General features: G+C 45.6%; 1 protein-coding gene across 3 annotated transcripts in view; it reads left to right on the top strand.

Moving 5' to 3' along the window:
* The first annotated feature begins 672 nt into the window (after nt 1-672).
* The window catches only part of RGMB (repulsive guidance molecule BMP co-receptor b), a 28,846-nt gene continuing 13,721 nt past the window's right edge, over nt 673-15,797 (top strand). Inside the window, exons 1-4 of one of the 3 annotated variants that reach the window (XM_019450628.2) lie at nt 673-879; nt 1,845-1,920; nt 5,123-5,382; nt 10,685-11,193. In XM_019450628.2, the coding sequence (XP_019306173.1) occupies nt 1,916-1,920; nt 5,123-5,382; nt 10,685-11,193 (774 nt within the window). In that variant the 5' untranslated portion in view covers nt 673-879; nt 1,845-1,915. Of the gene's footprint in view, nt 880-1,844; nt 1,921-4,138; nt 4,158-5,122; nt 5,383-10,684; nt 11,194-15,797 lie in introns of those variants that run through there. The other 2 variants (XM_019450630.2, XM_053907185.1) reach the window with 2 other exon arrangements.

Genomic DNA, 15,797 nt, shown 5'->3' with positions numbered 1-15,797 from the left:
CGAAAGTCCAGAGGGCCGTTCCTGCCACTACCCCAACGCCTTACACCAACCCCCGCCCCCGCCCCCATACATACCCACTATTTATACACGCTAGGAAGACCCTCAGAGATCATTTATGGAGAAGAAGGGGTGCATTTTTGTGGCTGCTGGTGCACAGTTACCGAAAATCCTGGAAAGGCGGGCGCGGGACCGCATCCGTGCCTGTGCCGAGGCGCAGAGCGGGAACAGCCTGCACGTGTCCGCTGCCGCCCGGCCCCGAGACGGCTGGCACGATCGCCAACCGGGAATCGGTTGGTGCCGAGGGTGGGCAAAGGCAACACGACCCGGTGGAGGGCGGCGCGGAGGGTGGCGCTGGCGGCATGAAAGGCCTCTTTGTGCGGGACTTGGGGTGAGGAGGCGGTGAGAACGGCGAGAGCTGAGCCCGGGCCTGGAGGCTGGGGCTCGGGGACGCCGCCACCCGCCACTCCTCAGCCGCGCTGGAAAGATCCGGGTAGTGCCAGCAGGGGGCGGTGTGACACCGGAGGGGGTGAGGTGAAGGCCCCCGGGTTTGGTCTTCTTTGAGACCTGAGGGGGGAGAGAGACGCTTGGAGAAAGCGGGACGGAATTGAGAGATTTGTCTCCCCGCCCCCTCCCCTGGGTGGCGGAGACATCGCGCTGGCTGGAAGGGTGCATCCCCTCTCCGGGCGCTCACTCCGCAGTCTAGGAGGCAAGAGAGCGGCCCCCGAGGCGGAGCCTCCCTCCTGCCCCCGGGTATCGCTGCCCCGACCTGGGGGAGAGAGGCGGGCGCCGCGCTGCCCTCCCTCTGCGCCCCCGCCGCGTGGCTTGCGGCTTATTTTCCCAGCTGGCAAGCGTCGCGCTGCAGACAAGGGAATGCCTGTGGTGAGTTGTTTATTTTGTCGAAGTTTGCGGTGGGCCAGGGGGACGTGGGGGGCGAGCGGCAGGCAGCAGCCGGGACTATTTTATTTAGGTCTTGCTCCACCTGTGTGGTATAAATCTGCCAGCCTCAGGGCGGCAGGGGGCCAGGGTGAGAAAACCCCAGGGCTCCAAAAGGCCTCTTTTTGCCACTTGCAGACCCAGAACTACATTTGAATTTTCCACTCCTGGAATCGGCTAGATCCTAGCTTACACTACGCCCCATACCTCTAATCACTGCTTCACGTACCCGCTGCGGACAGGGCTTGCGCTGTAAAGGACGGTCAGCGCCCATGGCCCAGGAACAGCTGGCCGTAGAAGTTCTTCCCGGGTACCCCTCCCCATTTCTTGAGGATAGGAGAGCTGTTTAATAGGAGGGGCGCTCTTCAAACTAGTGGGAACTTGTTTGGGCTACTTATGGCACGAAGTCCGTTCAGGCGTGTCGGGTCTACTAGTACCGCAAACAGATCCAGGTTGGCCAGAGTTTCCCAGACTTGAGGCTGGGGGTCGGTAAGCGCTTGGCTCCCAGGGGAGCCCAGAGGAATCCCCCAGGGCTGATGATGACAGTCACCACCGCGGCTGCGTTTGCCTGGAAGAAAAGCCTAAATACATTAGCGAGCTGGTAAAGCTTTTAAGGCCTTCTCCGGAGTGAGTGGCTGGCTAATGAGAGGTTAATTTTGTTTGGAAGGGAAGGCTGCGCTGGTTTCCTGAGATAAATGGACAGGAAGCGCATTACCTCCGCGCGCTGGCAAGCGGCTACCAAATGCTTTTTGCACCTGCCGCTTTGAGCGGTGCGATCCGCTGCAGAGCCCGCAGGGATCGTGGGGGCCGGTTGTGTACGCTCGGGTGATGAGCCCCACTCAGGCCCCGGGCCCTCTCCTTCCGGGGGCGCAGCGCTCACGCCAGGCTTTGGGGTCTTCTCTCACACCCAGGTCCTGCGTGCTCAGGAGCTCAGGGGCCCCCTGATCCCGCCAAGCCCCCTCCAGGAGCGGAAGGGTTAAGAATGATGTAAGTACAATCCACTAGCTGCTTTCTGCTGGGCTGTGGGACTCAGGGCTATTTTAGCCCCAGCTTTGCGTCCACCCTGGACTGGGGAGCAGCGAGGGGGCCTTTACTCTAGAATGGGTTGAACAAATGGCTACCCTGGTAGCTCCTCTGTCCTAGGTGATCTGTTAAGCAGAGAGACCCTCGTGTTAGATTTATGGAAATGGAGATATATTAATGGGAATAGTTAAGACATCATGTATGGGTTCAGGTAAATAAACCTGTAATTCTTATTTAGAACCCATTAATGTTGCTGGCATGTGTTTTAATTCTATCCATTCGCACGTTCATACCATGGGACGTTTTGCTGTGACCCCTAATTGTGCTGTTCTGGTCTCATCTTTTCTTCCTGAAAAAGATGAAGGGAGAAAGACTAGAGATGGCAAGGAATAGGGTGCGTTTGTGAGTTGTGCGAGCTGTCACTTCACGATTTTTTTTTTCCTGATTAAAATGTAAAACTTTTATAAGTCATTGATTTTACGGGGGGTGGGGGGGAATACCCAGATTTTTCTTTGTGTAATCTTAAAATTCTCCTAACTTGCAGCATTCGAGCTGGAGGAGTGGATGCGCTATAAGCGATCATTCACCACGCTCTTACTTTCCAAGCCAATTCGGGGGATCTTGCTAACCAGTCCGAATTAACCCTGCGAGTGTGTCAACTGACCTTAAGTCTTGAAAACAGGAACCACCTTGCGGTTTAATTGTGAAAATTAACATTTTACTCTAGCCGGCTGAACACTTATGTGGTAATAAAAAATGAATTGTTAGGCGTATAAATCTTGAGCTTGTCAAATTTTACAACAGATGAGCAATAAAGCACCTTAGAGAAAATGAAGTTTTCCCTCTAAAGAACAGTTCCATTCCGATGCCGAATTTGTGGTGACTCGAGGACGCCCTCTATTGATAAGATAGTTTAGAGCAGTGTGTGTCTAAGGAACAGGATATGGAGGTGGGGAAAGTGGAGGCTGGGGGCAGGGTGGAATCATAGCAAGTAATGACAGCGAAAAGACCCCAACTAAACTGAATTTGATCCCTAACTTTTGGTTATGTGTTCTGAAGTATGGTGAATAAATTGTCATGCTTTTTTCATAAGGGTCAAATTAAATCTTGGGTTAAGGAAAAAGAACCATCTTACTGTTAGTAGTCTTTGTTGGCAACATATTTTGCAAAACTGTTCACATTTGATTACTTTAAAAAAAAAATATGTTGACCAGTATTTCATTAACTTTAGTTCTTTGATTTATGTAGTAATTGCAAGGGAGTAAATTTTTAGTCCCATAGTATTTACTCCATAATATTATCTAAAAATCGTATCAGATAACTCCTCCTGCAAAAAAAGTCATTTCTCCAGGCAACTCTGAAGCTATTATTAAGCATATTATGGATATACACAAGGCTTGGATTATATCTTGGGCAGTGAAAGGTGTGTTTACCACTTGAGTCATCATAGTATGTAATAAGTAATGAAAAGTTACAGTAAAAATAGGCATTCTTCTTTAGGGACCTAGTGGTTTGTACAGTTCATAATGTGTCTAATGAGTAAGCCGGAATGATGTAAGGTTTGCCCTCAATTATCCTAGTCCATTGATTAGCACATTGTAACATGTGGAATATTAACGTGTCCGTGGTTGATACGAAATTACCAATTAGAGATTATGAGTAGCGAGCGGGTAGAATTGCAAGCTACAATTTGACTATAAGTGAATTTAAAATGGCAGCCCTGAGCCCTTTGGAGGAAAGGCAAAGGCAAGGGCCGTCGAAGTAACTCCGAGCCTTTGAAGCCATCTTTTAGATTAGATACCACTTCACACCTACTGATAACAGATTGGAACCTATCATCAACCTCACAACATGCTTTCCTGTGTCTCCACTTGCCAACCTCTTTTGTGGCACACAGTTGGGGTTTCTTCCTCATTTATGGATACATCCAAGTGGCAAAAGTGGAAACCGATCTGCCATTAAATTAATATAGTAAGACCGCGAAAATGTGTGGAAAAGCCACCAAGCAACAAGAAATCATGGCATAATTACTCTACACTGCATTAAAAACTCACTATCCTCATTAATCTAATTACACTGTAACAACACGTTGAAGTTCGCCCACTCTCAGACTCCTCCCCGCTGCATTCAGGAAGGGAAATGTCAGAGGAACAATAACGCCAGAGCCTCGAACAGCTGCTAGCGAATTCCACCGGGAGCTGGTGGGTACCTTCCCAGCCCATCCGATCTGTTCCGGACCGCGAGTTACAATCGGATTTTCAACGCGGTGGGGTGCTAGTTTTACCAAACGTCCGGAAAGGGCTCGGAACACGGTTCCGCAGAGGTGATTGGCTGCGAAGAGACCTGCCGCCAGGCGCCTGGTAAAAGCGCCCACTTCCTCTCAGGAGCAGGAGCTGGAGCAGGAGTGACAGACTGGGGGTGACTTAAAACACATACGCACACAACACCTTACAGGGAAGCCGAACCCAATCACATTAATTAAAAGGAAAGTCAAAGGCCGCTTCCTTTGTAACGCCGGCAAGAGAGAGTAGCCGTTGCCAATTTCTGTAGGACAGGAGGAAACAGTAAATCGCGGAAAGGGGTGAAGGGAATAGAAGAGGAGGGAGCGCGAAGGAGGTTGGGCCCGGGCGCGGCGGACAGGACTCTCAACAGGCGGACGCGGAACTCAAATTACAATGAGCAATCTGAGGGTGGGAGCAGGAGCGGGGGCGGGCGCTTTGTCCCCTGCGAGTGGCCAGCTGAGCCCAGTGGACCAGCGCTTGCAGCCAATGGGGTGAGAGGGAGGGGCTAGGTCGGGGGTGGAGACGACGCGGATTGGCGCGCGTGAGGAGGGCGGGGCGGCAGTGCAAGGCTGAGATTGATTGACCGCGGGGTCGCGGCACAGAGATATCCGGGCTGCAGGCGGCTGCTCGCTAGGGCTGGGCGCGCCTCCAGTGGGTCCACGCCCGCTGAACCCACGCTGGCCGGGACCAGGGCGCCCGCGCTTTGGGGGCCGGGCTCGGCACTAAGCTCACCGTCTTTGTGTCTTTTCTCCCGCCCCCTCTGCCCCGCCTGCCGCCGCGATGCCGCTGCGCCCCGTTGCCGCCGCCGCCGCCGCCTCGCTCCGCCCGCGGCGCGCTTTTCGCTGCGGCGGTGGCGGCGGCCCGTATCCGACGCGGGCCTGAAGGAGGAAGAAGAGAAAGCGAGGCACGTCCCCCGGTCCATGCCGCAGCCACGGCCCCGAACCCGCCACGGCGCCCGTGCCGCCGCCCTCGCCGGAGCCCACGAGACCTGCATGGACGGGCATGGGCTTGAGAGCAGCACCTTCCTGCGCCGCCGCCGCCGCCTCCGCCGCTGCCGCCGGGGCTGAGCAGCGCCACCGCCCCCAGCTCTGCCCGCCGCCCCTGGCGTTGCTGCTGCTGCTCAGCCTCGGGCTGCTCCACGCAGGTATGAGGCGCGCGCGCGAGGGTAACCAGCTGCAGGTCCAAGTGCTTTGTTCCCAAACACTCCCGAAGGCACACGTTGGGGCAGAAGGGCGGCGTGGCGTGGTGAGACGGTAGAGGCCTCATGGGCTCCAGCCCTGCACCTCTGCCGGGGCGCAGCGGCAGGAACGCACCCGCAGGTCGTGCGGCGCGCCCTGGGCGCAGAGGAGAGGCCTCCTCCCCCTCCCTCTCGCGTTTCCCCGCCTTCGGCTCGGACCGTTGATAAATCTTCCCAACAGTCGCTTATCGAAGATTTAGCGGGCGGGGGCGGCGGGGGCTGCGCCCCCGAGACAAACGTTCCGGATGCTTTATTGCTCGCTGCATTGGTGTTTACTGAAAGTCAGGCTGGGATCAGGTTTCCACCGCCGCCGCCCCCTTCGAAGCGAGACAAGGAGCCTTGTGCTGCTTCTCTGGAGTTGGGGGTGGCGACGAGGGGAAGAAATCGCACCAGATGTAAAGATTTTCACCGGAATTTGAAAACCTGGGGGGTTAATCTCGAAGTAACTTAAACGTCTTTAAACAGGGATTTCTTCGTATTTGCCAAAACTGCTTTTAGTTCAGTTTTCAACCTCTGTGGAAAAACTGGTGCTTTGTGGTTAAGCCGCGTGTTTTCGGGTTCCCGGAGGGGTTGACACATCTCCCTGCTTTCTGGAGGTCGGCGCTTCCCCTGTGGAAGCGGAGTGAGTTCTCTGTCCTTAGCCAGGTAGACCTACAGATGAGCCTTCTAGCAGGTGATAGTTATTTTTGTTGTGAAGTAAGTTTCACTAATAGAGTGTTATGTCGTTTGTATCTCAAGGGAGGGGGTATCTAGGATGCTCTTTATAAATAAGTGCTACGTCTAGGAGTTTGTCTAAAAAATTTCTTTAGTGCCAAATTGAAGCTAAATTCTCTTAATTTGAGAACCAACTAGAGCATTAGATAAGTTTTCCTTTGAGATCTTTTTGTCCTGTATTTTATGACAGCAGTCTCAACGCTGTGATCTGGAGAATCGTGAACTGTAATGCCACCCAACTGTGTGGAGTAGTATTTATTTATTAAGTCATACCAGCCTTTCTAAAAATCTGGGAGGTCTTTTAAGTAATGGAAAAAAAAAATGTGGCATTTGAGGAGACTTAATTTACTTTTGGTAACTTTGCATTGTGATGGAACAGCTGCATTTTAACACTCACTTGGGGAAACATAGAGTGTAATAGTAAGTTTTACAATGATTAAGGCTTTAAATGACTGACTTTAGAACCTTAGAAAATAATGTCAATCTGCTTATGGTTCCAAGAAAATTTTCATGATGTGTCAAAAGTTACATTCATAAGTGTTTTGTGTGAAGACTATATGTTCATAATGTCAAAGTGTAGGTTTCTTGAAATGGAAATTGAAGTACTGGGTAGGACTGTGTGTCCCTCTTGACTGCTTGGAATATTGTTTCTCTTAGTTGCCAGAGAGTTCTATTACAGAACTGGAATGTGGTCCTTGAAGATTTTTCTGGCCAATAATGAAAGCCCTAAGAAGTTGTTTTAATGTTTTTGAAAATTAAGGTGCGTTATTTCAAAAACTTGGAATGTGAAACTCCTCTCAGTATCTTAATGTGCCCTCACTTAAAGTCACTGCTATATTCTACCTAGAGTTTCTGTGGTGAGTGATATCTATGGACAACTTGTTGGGGTTGGGTGATTAATTTGGTTATGGAAGAAAGGGCTCCTTTTGAAAGATAGCTTTGAAGCATTTTTCTCTTGATCATACAAGGATTGTTTCTCAGAGAAGGGAGCCTAGCCGAGTGCTCTTTGCAGATGGGCTACCATATGTTTTATGCCTGGATCCATATAATTTGCCACAGCACCCCATATGTCCCTGCATTTTACTTAATTCAGCTTCAGCATATCTTATTTCTTTTATTATAAACTGGTGATTGTGTGGCAAGTTCACACGTGCAGTCCTGGCATCAAGGAAATGGGTCTTGAATGGTGAAGTCTTTGAATCATTAATCAGAGCGCTAGACCCACAAATCCTTTAGCACTTTCATTAACTGGAATGAAAATAGTACCACACCAATCATAGATGACCTGGCTCCAAAAATGAAGAGATCTGTAACTGCAGGTTTTGATTTCTGCCCTTAGGAAATGAAAAAAGAACTTTTATACTTTGCTCCCTACCTCCCCCCCGCCCCCATCCCCCACTTTAAGCAAATCTCTACAATTCCTGAATGGAGATCCAATATGGGAGTTACTTGCTTACTCATACACTTCATGGCCTTGTTGGCTACATCCTTGAGATTGTTTCTGCTCTGCATTTTCTTGGCATTTTGACAGGAAGCTTACTTTACCTCCTATAACAGGCAAAGTGTGCACTGTCATTATAAATTCATGAAGCCTGGATATTTCTGGGTGTATGCTGCAAATTAGTCATTATACGGGAGCCTGCAGTGGGGCTGAAACTGCTGACCCAGATGCACTCTCTAGTTAGCCCTCCTCTTTCCCATCATCTCTATTTGAAAGGCTGTTAGAAACCTCATCCCAAACAAAAGAACCCAAGGAGTTCTGTTTTATGTGTCATTTCTCAAAAGAATCAGCACCTGCCTGCTATAAAAAAGGGAAGGAGTGGGGGGTGGGCGGCCTGGGGGAGGAAGGAAAAAGGAGGTGGGAATCTAAATTATTTTCTGAACAGTTGCATTTGCATTTCATGCTCTTACTTTGGAATATTTTATGACTATTTGAAATAATTATAAGTAAGTGTATGCTCGGATAGATTTTATAGACCATAAAAAGAACAAATAGGCACTGGAAGTTTAGCGGAAAGTTCTTGTGCTGTCATTTAAATTGTAGTCCAGGAGCTCTTCATTATTGAGTGATCTTGGCCCAGTTTTCATTTCCTTGCTTTCTGCTTGCTATGACTCTGATTTAAAAAGAAAAACATAATTGATACAGTAGTTGCTCAAGTCTTTAAGCCATCAGCTACTGTTGTGTGAGACTCAGGAATGTGGAGGAGATGTGATATGAGGAACGAAAACGGGTTTGAGGAAAGGCATTGCGCCCTGGGCTTTGCTCTACCCATTTGTGATCCAGCCAGGACAAGGCCTGTAGTTTCCCTTTGTCCTGAATTTCCTAACTGTAAAATCGCTTTAATGCTTTTGAGTTGATTGGGTTTTTTTGAGTAAAAACAGTTGAAAATGACTTGACTTGATCTACTTTGGAGAGAGGAAATGTATAAATACAGGAGCTGCTTTTTACCAACTCTGGAATGAGTAAACATGAAATATGCCAAACACATGAAGGTGTGCTTGTGATTTTTTTTTTTTTTGAGTGTGATTTAGTGATAGCTGTAAGTCCATAGCTCCAAAATATTAAAATACTGTTTTTTGGTTTTTTTTTTAATTCAGGTTAAAGTAAATGCCCTATCTAGACTACATTTTTCTCTTCTTGGTCTTTGAAATTTAAAAATGGTGGGGAGGTGGCTTGAGAGGTTGTCATCTTGCAGTCTTTTCTGCTGAATTCAAGCTAGAAACAGATTACAGGCTGTTTCATTCAGGCTTAAAAGTACTTTAATACTGAAAAGATTAAAGTATCTTTCTGGAACGTTACTAGGGTTAGTTTTAAGTCTTCATCAGATGAAGTCCTAAATCTTGATAGTATCCTGAAGTTTGTGTCCACGTCTTAAAATAATTATATACTTAATGATACTCTTTTTCCCCCCCACGTCTAGAATAGGAATTGTAAAATATTTTATGCCTGTAAAAGATCATGAAGTTCTTTTTAGAACAGTCTCCTCATTTCTCAGCTGAGGTACCTAAGACTTGAAAGGATTGAAACTTCCTCCAGTGCAATGACCTAAAAAGAATGTGGAAGTAACACAAAATATGTCTTAGTTAGTTTCCATAAAACTTGAGGTGGATGATTAAGAAAAGTACTTTCCTTTTCAGTAATTCTAGAGTTCCCACTTTAAGGACCAGAATATTAAACTGTTTGGCACATACAACTGACCTAGTATTGGCAATTCTTACATCTTTTTATGCTTTGAGAGGTTTTTATTTTTTTATATGAGAAGCTAGTGGCAAAACATCATTTGAAAACTGTCAAATAGTAGGGCAGTAGTAGGTGGTTTTTCATTACTTCATTTTAACTTTGCCTAAGTCATTAGGTATATTGGAACTGTCGACCTAAGGAAAAAAGTCATTTATGTATGTTCTAAGAATTCTGTGTGCTATGTTTCCTTGGTTCTGATAAAACACACTTGGTGCAGTCATCTGCCTGTGCAGCATGATTTCAGTGTGGTGTCCTTTTTGATTCAGTGTACTCTTCCTGATGAGCTGCTTGGGATCTGGGATCCAATGGTGACAGGTGTTAAGGGAGAAGTAAATCTGCAGCTTGGTTAAACGATCAACTTTATTTATTTATTTATTTATTTATTTATTTATTTATTTTAACATTTATTCATTTTTGAGAGACAGAGACAGCACAAGTGGGGGAGGAGCAGAGAAGAAAGGGAGACACAGAATCCAAAGCAGGCTCCAGGCTCTGAGCTGTCAGCACAGAGCCCGATGCAGGGCTCGAACTCAGGGGCTAGAACTCCCTGACCGTGAGATCATGACCTGAGCCAAAGTCGAATGCTCAACTGACTGAGTCACTCTGGTGCCCCTTGACTTTATTTTTTTTAAGAGAACATTTACACTTTGTAGCATCCAGGAGATTGTAGGTTTATATACAGTTTGTCAATAAACATCCTTAAGGAAATGCAGAATAACTTAGTACCTGGATTTTCTCTTGATATTCTTACCCTGTAGCTGTACTAGAATCAAGTAAAGGTGTTTTAACTAATGCTATAAATTTAGGGATCCCTACCTAATGTGTGGAACCTTAATCATGGTTTTGTGCTTTCCAAAGCGAATGAGTTATACACTTAGCAAAATCAAAACAAAGTTCACATCTTTAACTTGGCCTTAGAGCAGAGGAATCTTTCTCAAAATCTATAAACAATAGCAAAGTGATCAAATACTCCGTTTAATTTTAACATGAGAATACTGGGCTCAGACTCATGTTCCCTAATAGTGGTTCATGATTTAAAGTTTTAAGGTAACTGATTGCATGCAGTTTTTCTCCCGGTGGCTTAATTTGTGAGGGAAAAAGAAGCACAATGCAACCCTAGTTCTGAAGGCTTTCTTAAAATAGGAGTGTATGGAATAGAACAAACTGTTCCCAAAGGACAGTGTCATTTTCTCATGTAGCTCAGGAAGTTGTGAAGCGTTTAAAAAACGTTTGGTGTTATCTTTTTTCTCATAGGTGACTGCCAACAGCCAGCCCAATGTCGAATCCAGAAATGTACCACGGACTTTGTGTCCCTCACTTCACACCTGAACTCTGCCATTGACGGCTTTGACTCTGAGTTTTGCAAGGCCCTGCGTGCCTATGCTGGCTGCACCCAGCGAACTTCAAAAGCCTGCCGTGGTAACCTGGTGTACCATTCTGCTGTGTTGGGTATCAGTGACCTCATGAGCCAGAGGAACTGTTCTAAGGATGGACCCACATCTTCTACCAACCCCGAAGTGACCCATGACCCTTGTAACTATCACAGCCATGCAGGAGCCAGAGAACACAGGGGAGGGGACCTGAACCCTCCCAGTTACCTTTTTTGTGGCTTGTTCGGAGATCCTCACCTTAGAACTTTCAAGGATCACTTTCAGACATGCAAAGTGGAAGGAGCCTGGCCACTCATAGATAATAATTATCTTTCAGTTCAAGTGACAAATGTGCCCGTGGTCCCTGGATCCAGTGCTACTGCTACAAATAAGGCAAGTATACTTTTTTCTTTCTTATAACTTGCAGATGTTTGATTCTTCAGACAATTTTTGAAGTATGATACAAAAGACAGTTTAAAAGGAACGTTTTCTTGTTCTTGGCATGCAATTAACAGGGTGAATGAAAGATTAAATGAAAATCATTTAGTAAAGAATTTCTCTGGAATTCTAGGCTTATGTAAAATGTGGGTCTTAGTACAACTAAGCAGTGATATGCAAAAAACAAAACAAAAACAAAAAACACCGAAGTTGAGTTCTCTATAGAAAGGCAGGCCTGTTTAATGGGAAAATGTATACTTTTTTTTTTCTGTGAGGTCTTTTGAGTGTGACTCTTGTTGAAGAAATCCATGTTCCTATTTATCAGATGACCAAAGTGGGTGTTCCAAGTAAAGAAAGCTATCAAACCTGGGGCAATAACCCATCAGGAAACATATTTTATTGGAAATTTGGAAGCTATAGTAAAATGTAATGGCTATAAGCCAGCTTCCCAGTGGCAAAGCCACAATTGTGTTTTAGTTATTAATGTTGCCGTGACCAAGGAATTTTAGAATTGGCTATTGTGGAGCAGTGATGTATAATCCCTGTCGTAATCTCAGGATAACATTTTAATTAAGCTGAGGGGAAAACTAACAAAATTAAGTTAAGCTTACCCTGCATAGCTGCCCTTGTCTGTGTTTTTGTGTGTGTGTGTGTGTGTGTGTGTGTGCGCGCGCGCGTGCATGTGTGTGTGTGTACTTGCGTTAAAGAAGCTAATGCCAAATGGAGATCATCTGAACCAACTTTAAGGCACCACTGTCAGTGCAACTAGGTGAAGGGCTATGAACTGGATTCCCAGTTGGCAGTCAGTGCTAATTCAGGCATTAGTAAGTAAATACAGAGGTCAAAAAAGGTTTTCCAGAAAAAAAGACTGTCCCAAATAACCAGCTCCTTCCCTGTCTCTCCCAACTACAGAATCACACATACAGGCTATCTCATCTTGTTCATTTTCCTTTATCTGTTCATCAGTTGGTTTGGACTGAAAGATAGTTGACAAGGATCAAGCTTTTGTAATAGTTATGACGGCTCTTTTGATTCCAGGACACCCTCCCTTGCCTCTGAACACGTGTGGCGTATTTTTAAGTGAATTTAAATGATTTTACTTGGCATTTTGTGGAGGTAATTTTACAACCCCTCCAGAGATAGCTGGAGACACCCAGGGGTGTCACAAATCTAAGATTAGAAGTCATTGCTCTGAACAAAGAAGTCTGTTACATTAGTCCAAACATTTTAGGTGGACTCAAAAATGTTTATGCTTTAACTCCCAATAAAAGCCCAGGCTTGCCTTTCCAAATCCTGCAAGTAAACTTTACCTCCTCTGGTTTTTATAAGCATGCAAATAATTTTTCTTGTCTATATATTAAAATGCTGTAAGTTATGGTAGACAGGTACACAATTATGAACTTATAACGCAAATCATGGCCAAAAATCCATCATTGCTGCAGAGTCATAGTGCATAAAACCTGGGGATAGTCTTTGGGAAAATATGAGGCTGAAGATTCAAGAAGGCACTTCCACTGGGAATGGAGAGAGTCATCATTGATCGTGTAGATAATTGAGGGTTTAGAGGGCCTTCACAATACCTTTGAGATTAGTAAGTGCTTTGTGCACAAGAAAATATTGGTTCTTTTCACAAGCCCTAAATTTAATTTTCCATGCCTTCCATCCAATCACGTGTCACGTCTACTTGTTACTTAGCCTTTCAAAATTCTATACTTTTTACTGATTGTGGTGAAATATTTGGGGACAATGAATTTTGTTATGAGTATTAATATTACATAAATGGAACAATTGACACTGAAGTATTTTAGGTCATTCCATTTCAGTTGTGATTGAATCTGTCATAGTTTTTAGCAAATAAATAAAAAGTACAACTTTGCTTTCTCCCTCAGTTTTGTAATGATCAGAAGTTTCACCCATTCCAAAAAGGATGTAGGAGAAAAACCATCCTCTGACTTAAATTCAAGCAGGCAATGAGAACGTGTGGTCTTTACGTGCACTGCTGGAAAGTAGTTCCCCACATCTGGTGACCATGCTTTTCAGCAGCAGATGACTCCATGGCTTTGCGACCTCTGGTAGTTCTGTTGTGTTGTTTTGTTTTGTTTCCCTTCTACTTTTTTCAACTCTCTGCAAAGCCCCCCAAAATATCTGGAAGGTTACTGCTGAAGATCTGTCTCAATGCTGATATGATCTGTGCTGGTGAAACACAACGAAGGGCCTAAAATTTTGCAGCACAATTTCCTTTTACCTACCCAGGGCCAAAATAAAACCTTTAAAAATTTTTAAGCAATGAAAAAATGATGGTAATAAAAATAAAAATGCTCTGAAGCAAAAAGAACGTAGGAAATAAGTTCCAAAAAAGATCTGATTGTTTTTTTTTCCTGATGTCTACTGTAATACTTTCTTAAAAAATCTTTCAGAAGATTTTTTTGCATGAGTCTCAGCTTTACTGAGACCTCAAAGAGGTACATAGACCAGCTCCTTAATAACTTAGCACTGCACATTGGAGTTACTGTATCATCCTTGGGGTCAAGCATTTTTAATGACGTATGTGCACAGTGTCACTAGATTTAACCGCTGACCAATGCTATGGTAGAGGCTAGCCAACTGTGCTGCTGAAATTGTTGTATGTAAGCACTCATTCATTTCACTGTCTTCAGCTATGAACTGAAGCACTGACCCCAGTGTTATGCTCAGTGAGGGCCTAGAGATAATTTCCTCAGTCCTGGGAACCTGGCTTCTTGAGCAAGCCATCTGGTAGTCATCTTTGTGATCTCTACCTGCCCCTTAGTACCTTTCCATCCTCACAGAAAGACAAAATGTAGGAGGAAAAAATCTAAACGCAATGAAAGTGAAGTCATCTCTATTCAAGGGGTCATTTATTAGCTAAGCCTTTTTCTTTGTCCACATAGCAAGCATTGAGTTTAGGGCAGCTAGACTTGCAGTACTCAACAATGTGGCCTCATCCACCGTCATCTACTTTCTGTCCTCCTTCCCTGGGAAACTTAGCGTGGTTTTCCAGTTGATCATGATGGGCACAGATATGCCTCCTCCAGGCCACTCTTGTTAGGCCTTCCACCAGCCCGTCTCCCTCTCTTCAGAGGAGTCTTGTGCGGTCGCTACCTTGCCAGGTAGGTGTGTGTGTCGCTAAAGGGGAGGCCAGGGCTAGCTTTTTATCCCCACCCAGGGGCTTGAGGGGTTTCTGGCACAGCTGCATGCCTTGGCTGAGATCCACACCAGCTCAGAGCTGTCTTTCCCACCTTTGGCTGTGAGAGGCGGCTTCAGGCCTGCAGGCCCTGGAGAAGAGAGATGAGAGGGACAGGCTTAGAACTGGCAGAATTGGCTAAATAGGGAGGGGGGGAAAAAAAAGCAGTTTTTGTTTTGGGGGAAGAGGCGGCCACACTATTTAGGCTCCAAAAAGGACACATGTGCATAGCTCTCCTGGGCCTCAGACAAATACGCCGGATCATCTGGAGAGAATTCTGTTCAGTGCCATCTCTTGCCCATTCTCTTTGCCAGCTCCTTCATCTCCTGTTCACTTCACTCTGTGTATCTGTGTATCTCTGTTTAAGTGGACTTAGGCTTTGTGCCATGGTTACAGAAGGCAATTTTGGAGTAAATTTGATGAAAAGATTCTTTACTTTACAAATGTATTCCTAGTAGCCTAAACAATGGGAATACTTTTTTAAATGATTTCTTACAAGTACTTTGGATACCTTAGCTCTATTTTTCAATTTATTTTAATGTAATCTTGTCTTTGTGCATCACTCTGGCTTTGTCATCCTGTCCTTCAGTCTCAATAAAACAAAATTGTAAGTAGGAGGGGAGATTGGGGATGACGGCAAGTGCCTTTATAGACTGCTACAGAATTTTCCATGCTTCCTCCTTTAGTGAGAGAAGGCAGTTTACCTTAAGGTGTTTGCATTTGGGAAAGAGGTATGTTCTTCGTCTTGGCCAAGCCAGGTGACTGTTGGCCAGGTGGGTGAGCACCCTGAGGTGCCTTGTACGTTCCGTGGGCTTCCAGCTCCTGGTAATCCTGTTGGCAGTAGTACTTAGAGCCTATCCAAAGCATGAGAGGAAGAGGCCATGCCCAGCAGCTACTTATTTATTAAAGTCCATAATTATCCCTAATTCTCAAATTCCAGCTACTTTCTGGGAAATTCCTAAAAACTTCCACTGGTTGATGATACTAGAGATATAGGAAGACTTAGATTGTTGGGTTCATTCTTGCTTTCTGTCTCCTTCAAACTATAACCCAAGGTGCATCATTGAGGTAAAACATACTTGCTTGTGGGGCCCTAGAGCATGGTTTGGGTCCTCTCCTCCTCTCTGACGCCCATTCACATGTAGCTGTTGTTGCACAGCAGTACGTGGGCACGTAAACCAGTGTTCTGGATCATTTTCTGTTGGTTACAAAATCAAAGCGAGATGTGCCTGCATTTCAAAGGCTTTCAACTGTCATGTTAAACATATCTCTGGATCAAGGTCAGGAAGACTGTCCTCTTTTGAACCCAGGCCTAGTACATCTTTGTAGCCAAGTTTTTGCCCCCGACCCCACCCCA

The sequence above is a fragment of the Panthera pardus genome, unplaced genomic scaffold, assembly GCF_024362965.1.
Source record: "Panthera pardus isolate Hobbes unplaced genomic scaffold, ASM2436296v1 HiC_scaffold_2, whole genome shotgun sequence".
Taxonomy (NCBI): domain Eukaryota; kingdom Metazoa; phylum Chordata; class Mammalia; order Carnivora; family Felidae; genus Panthera; species Panthera pardus.
Note: the sequence above shows the minus strand (reverse complement) of the source record. Positions and strands in the feature narration are given on the sequence as shown.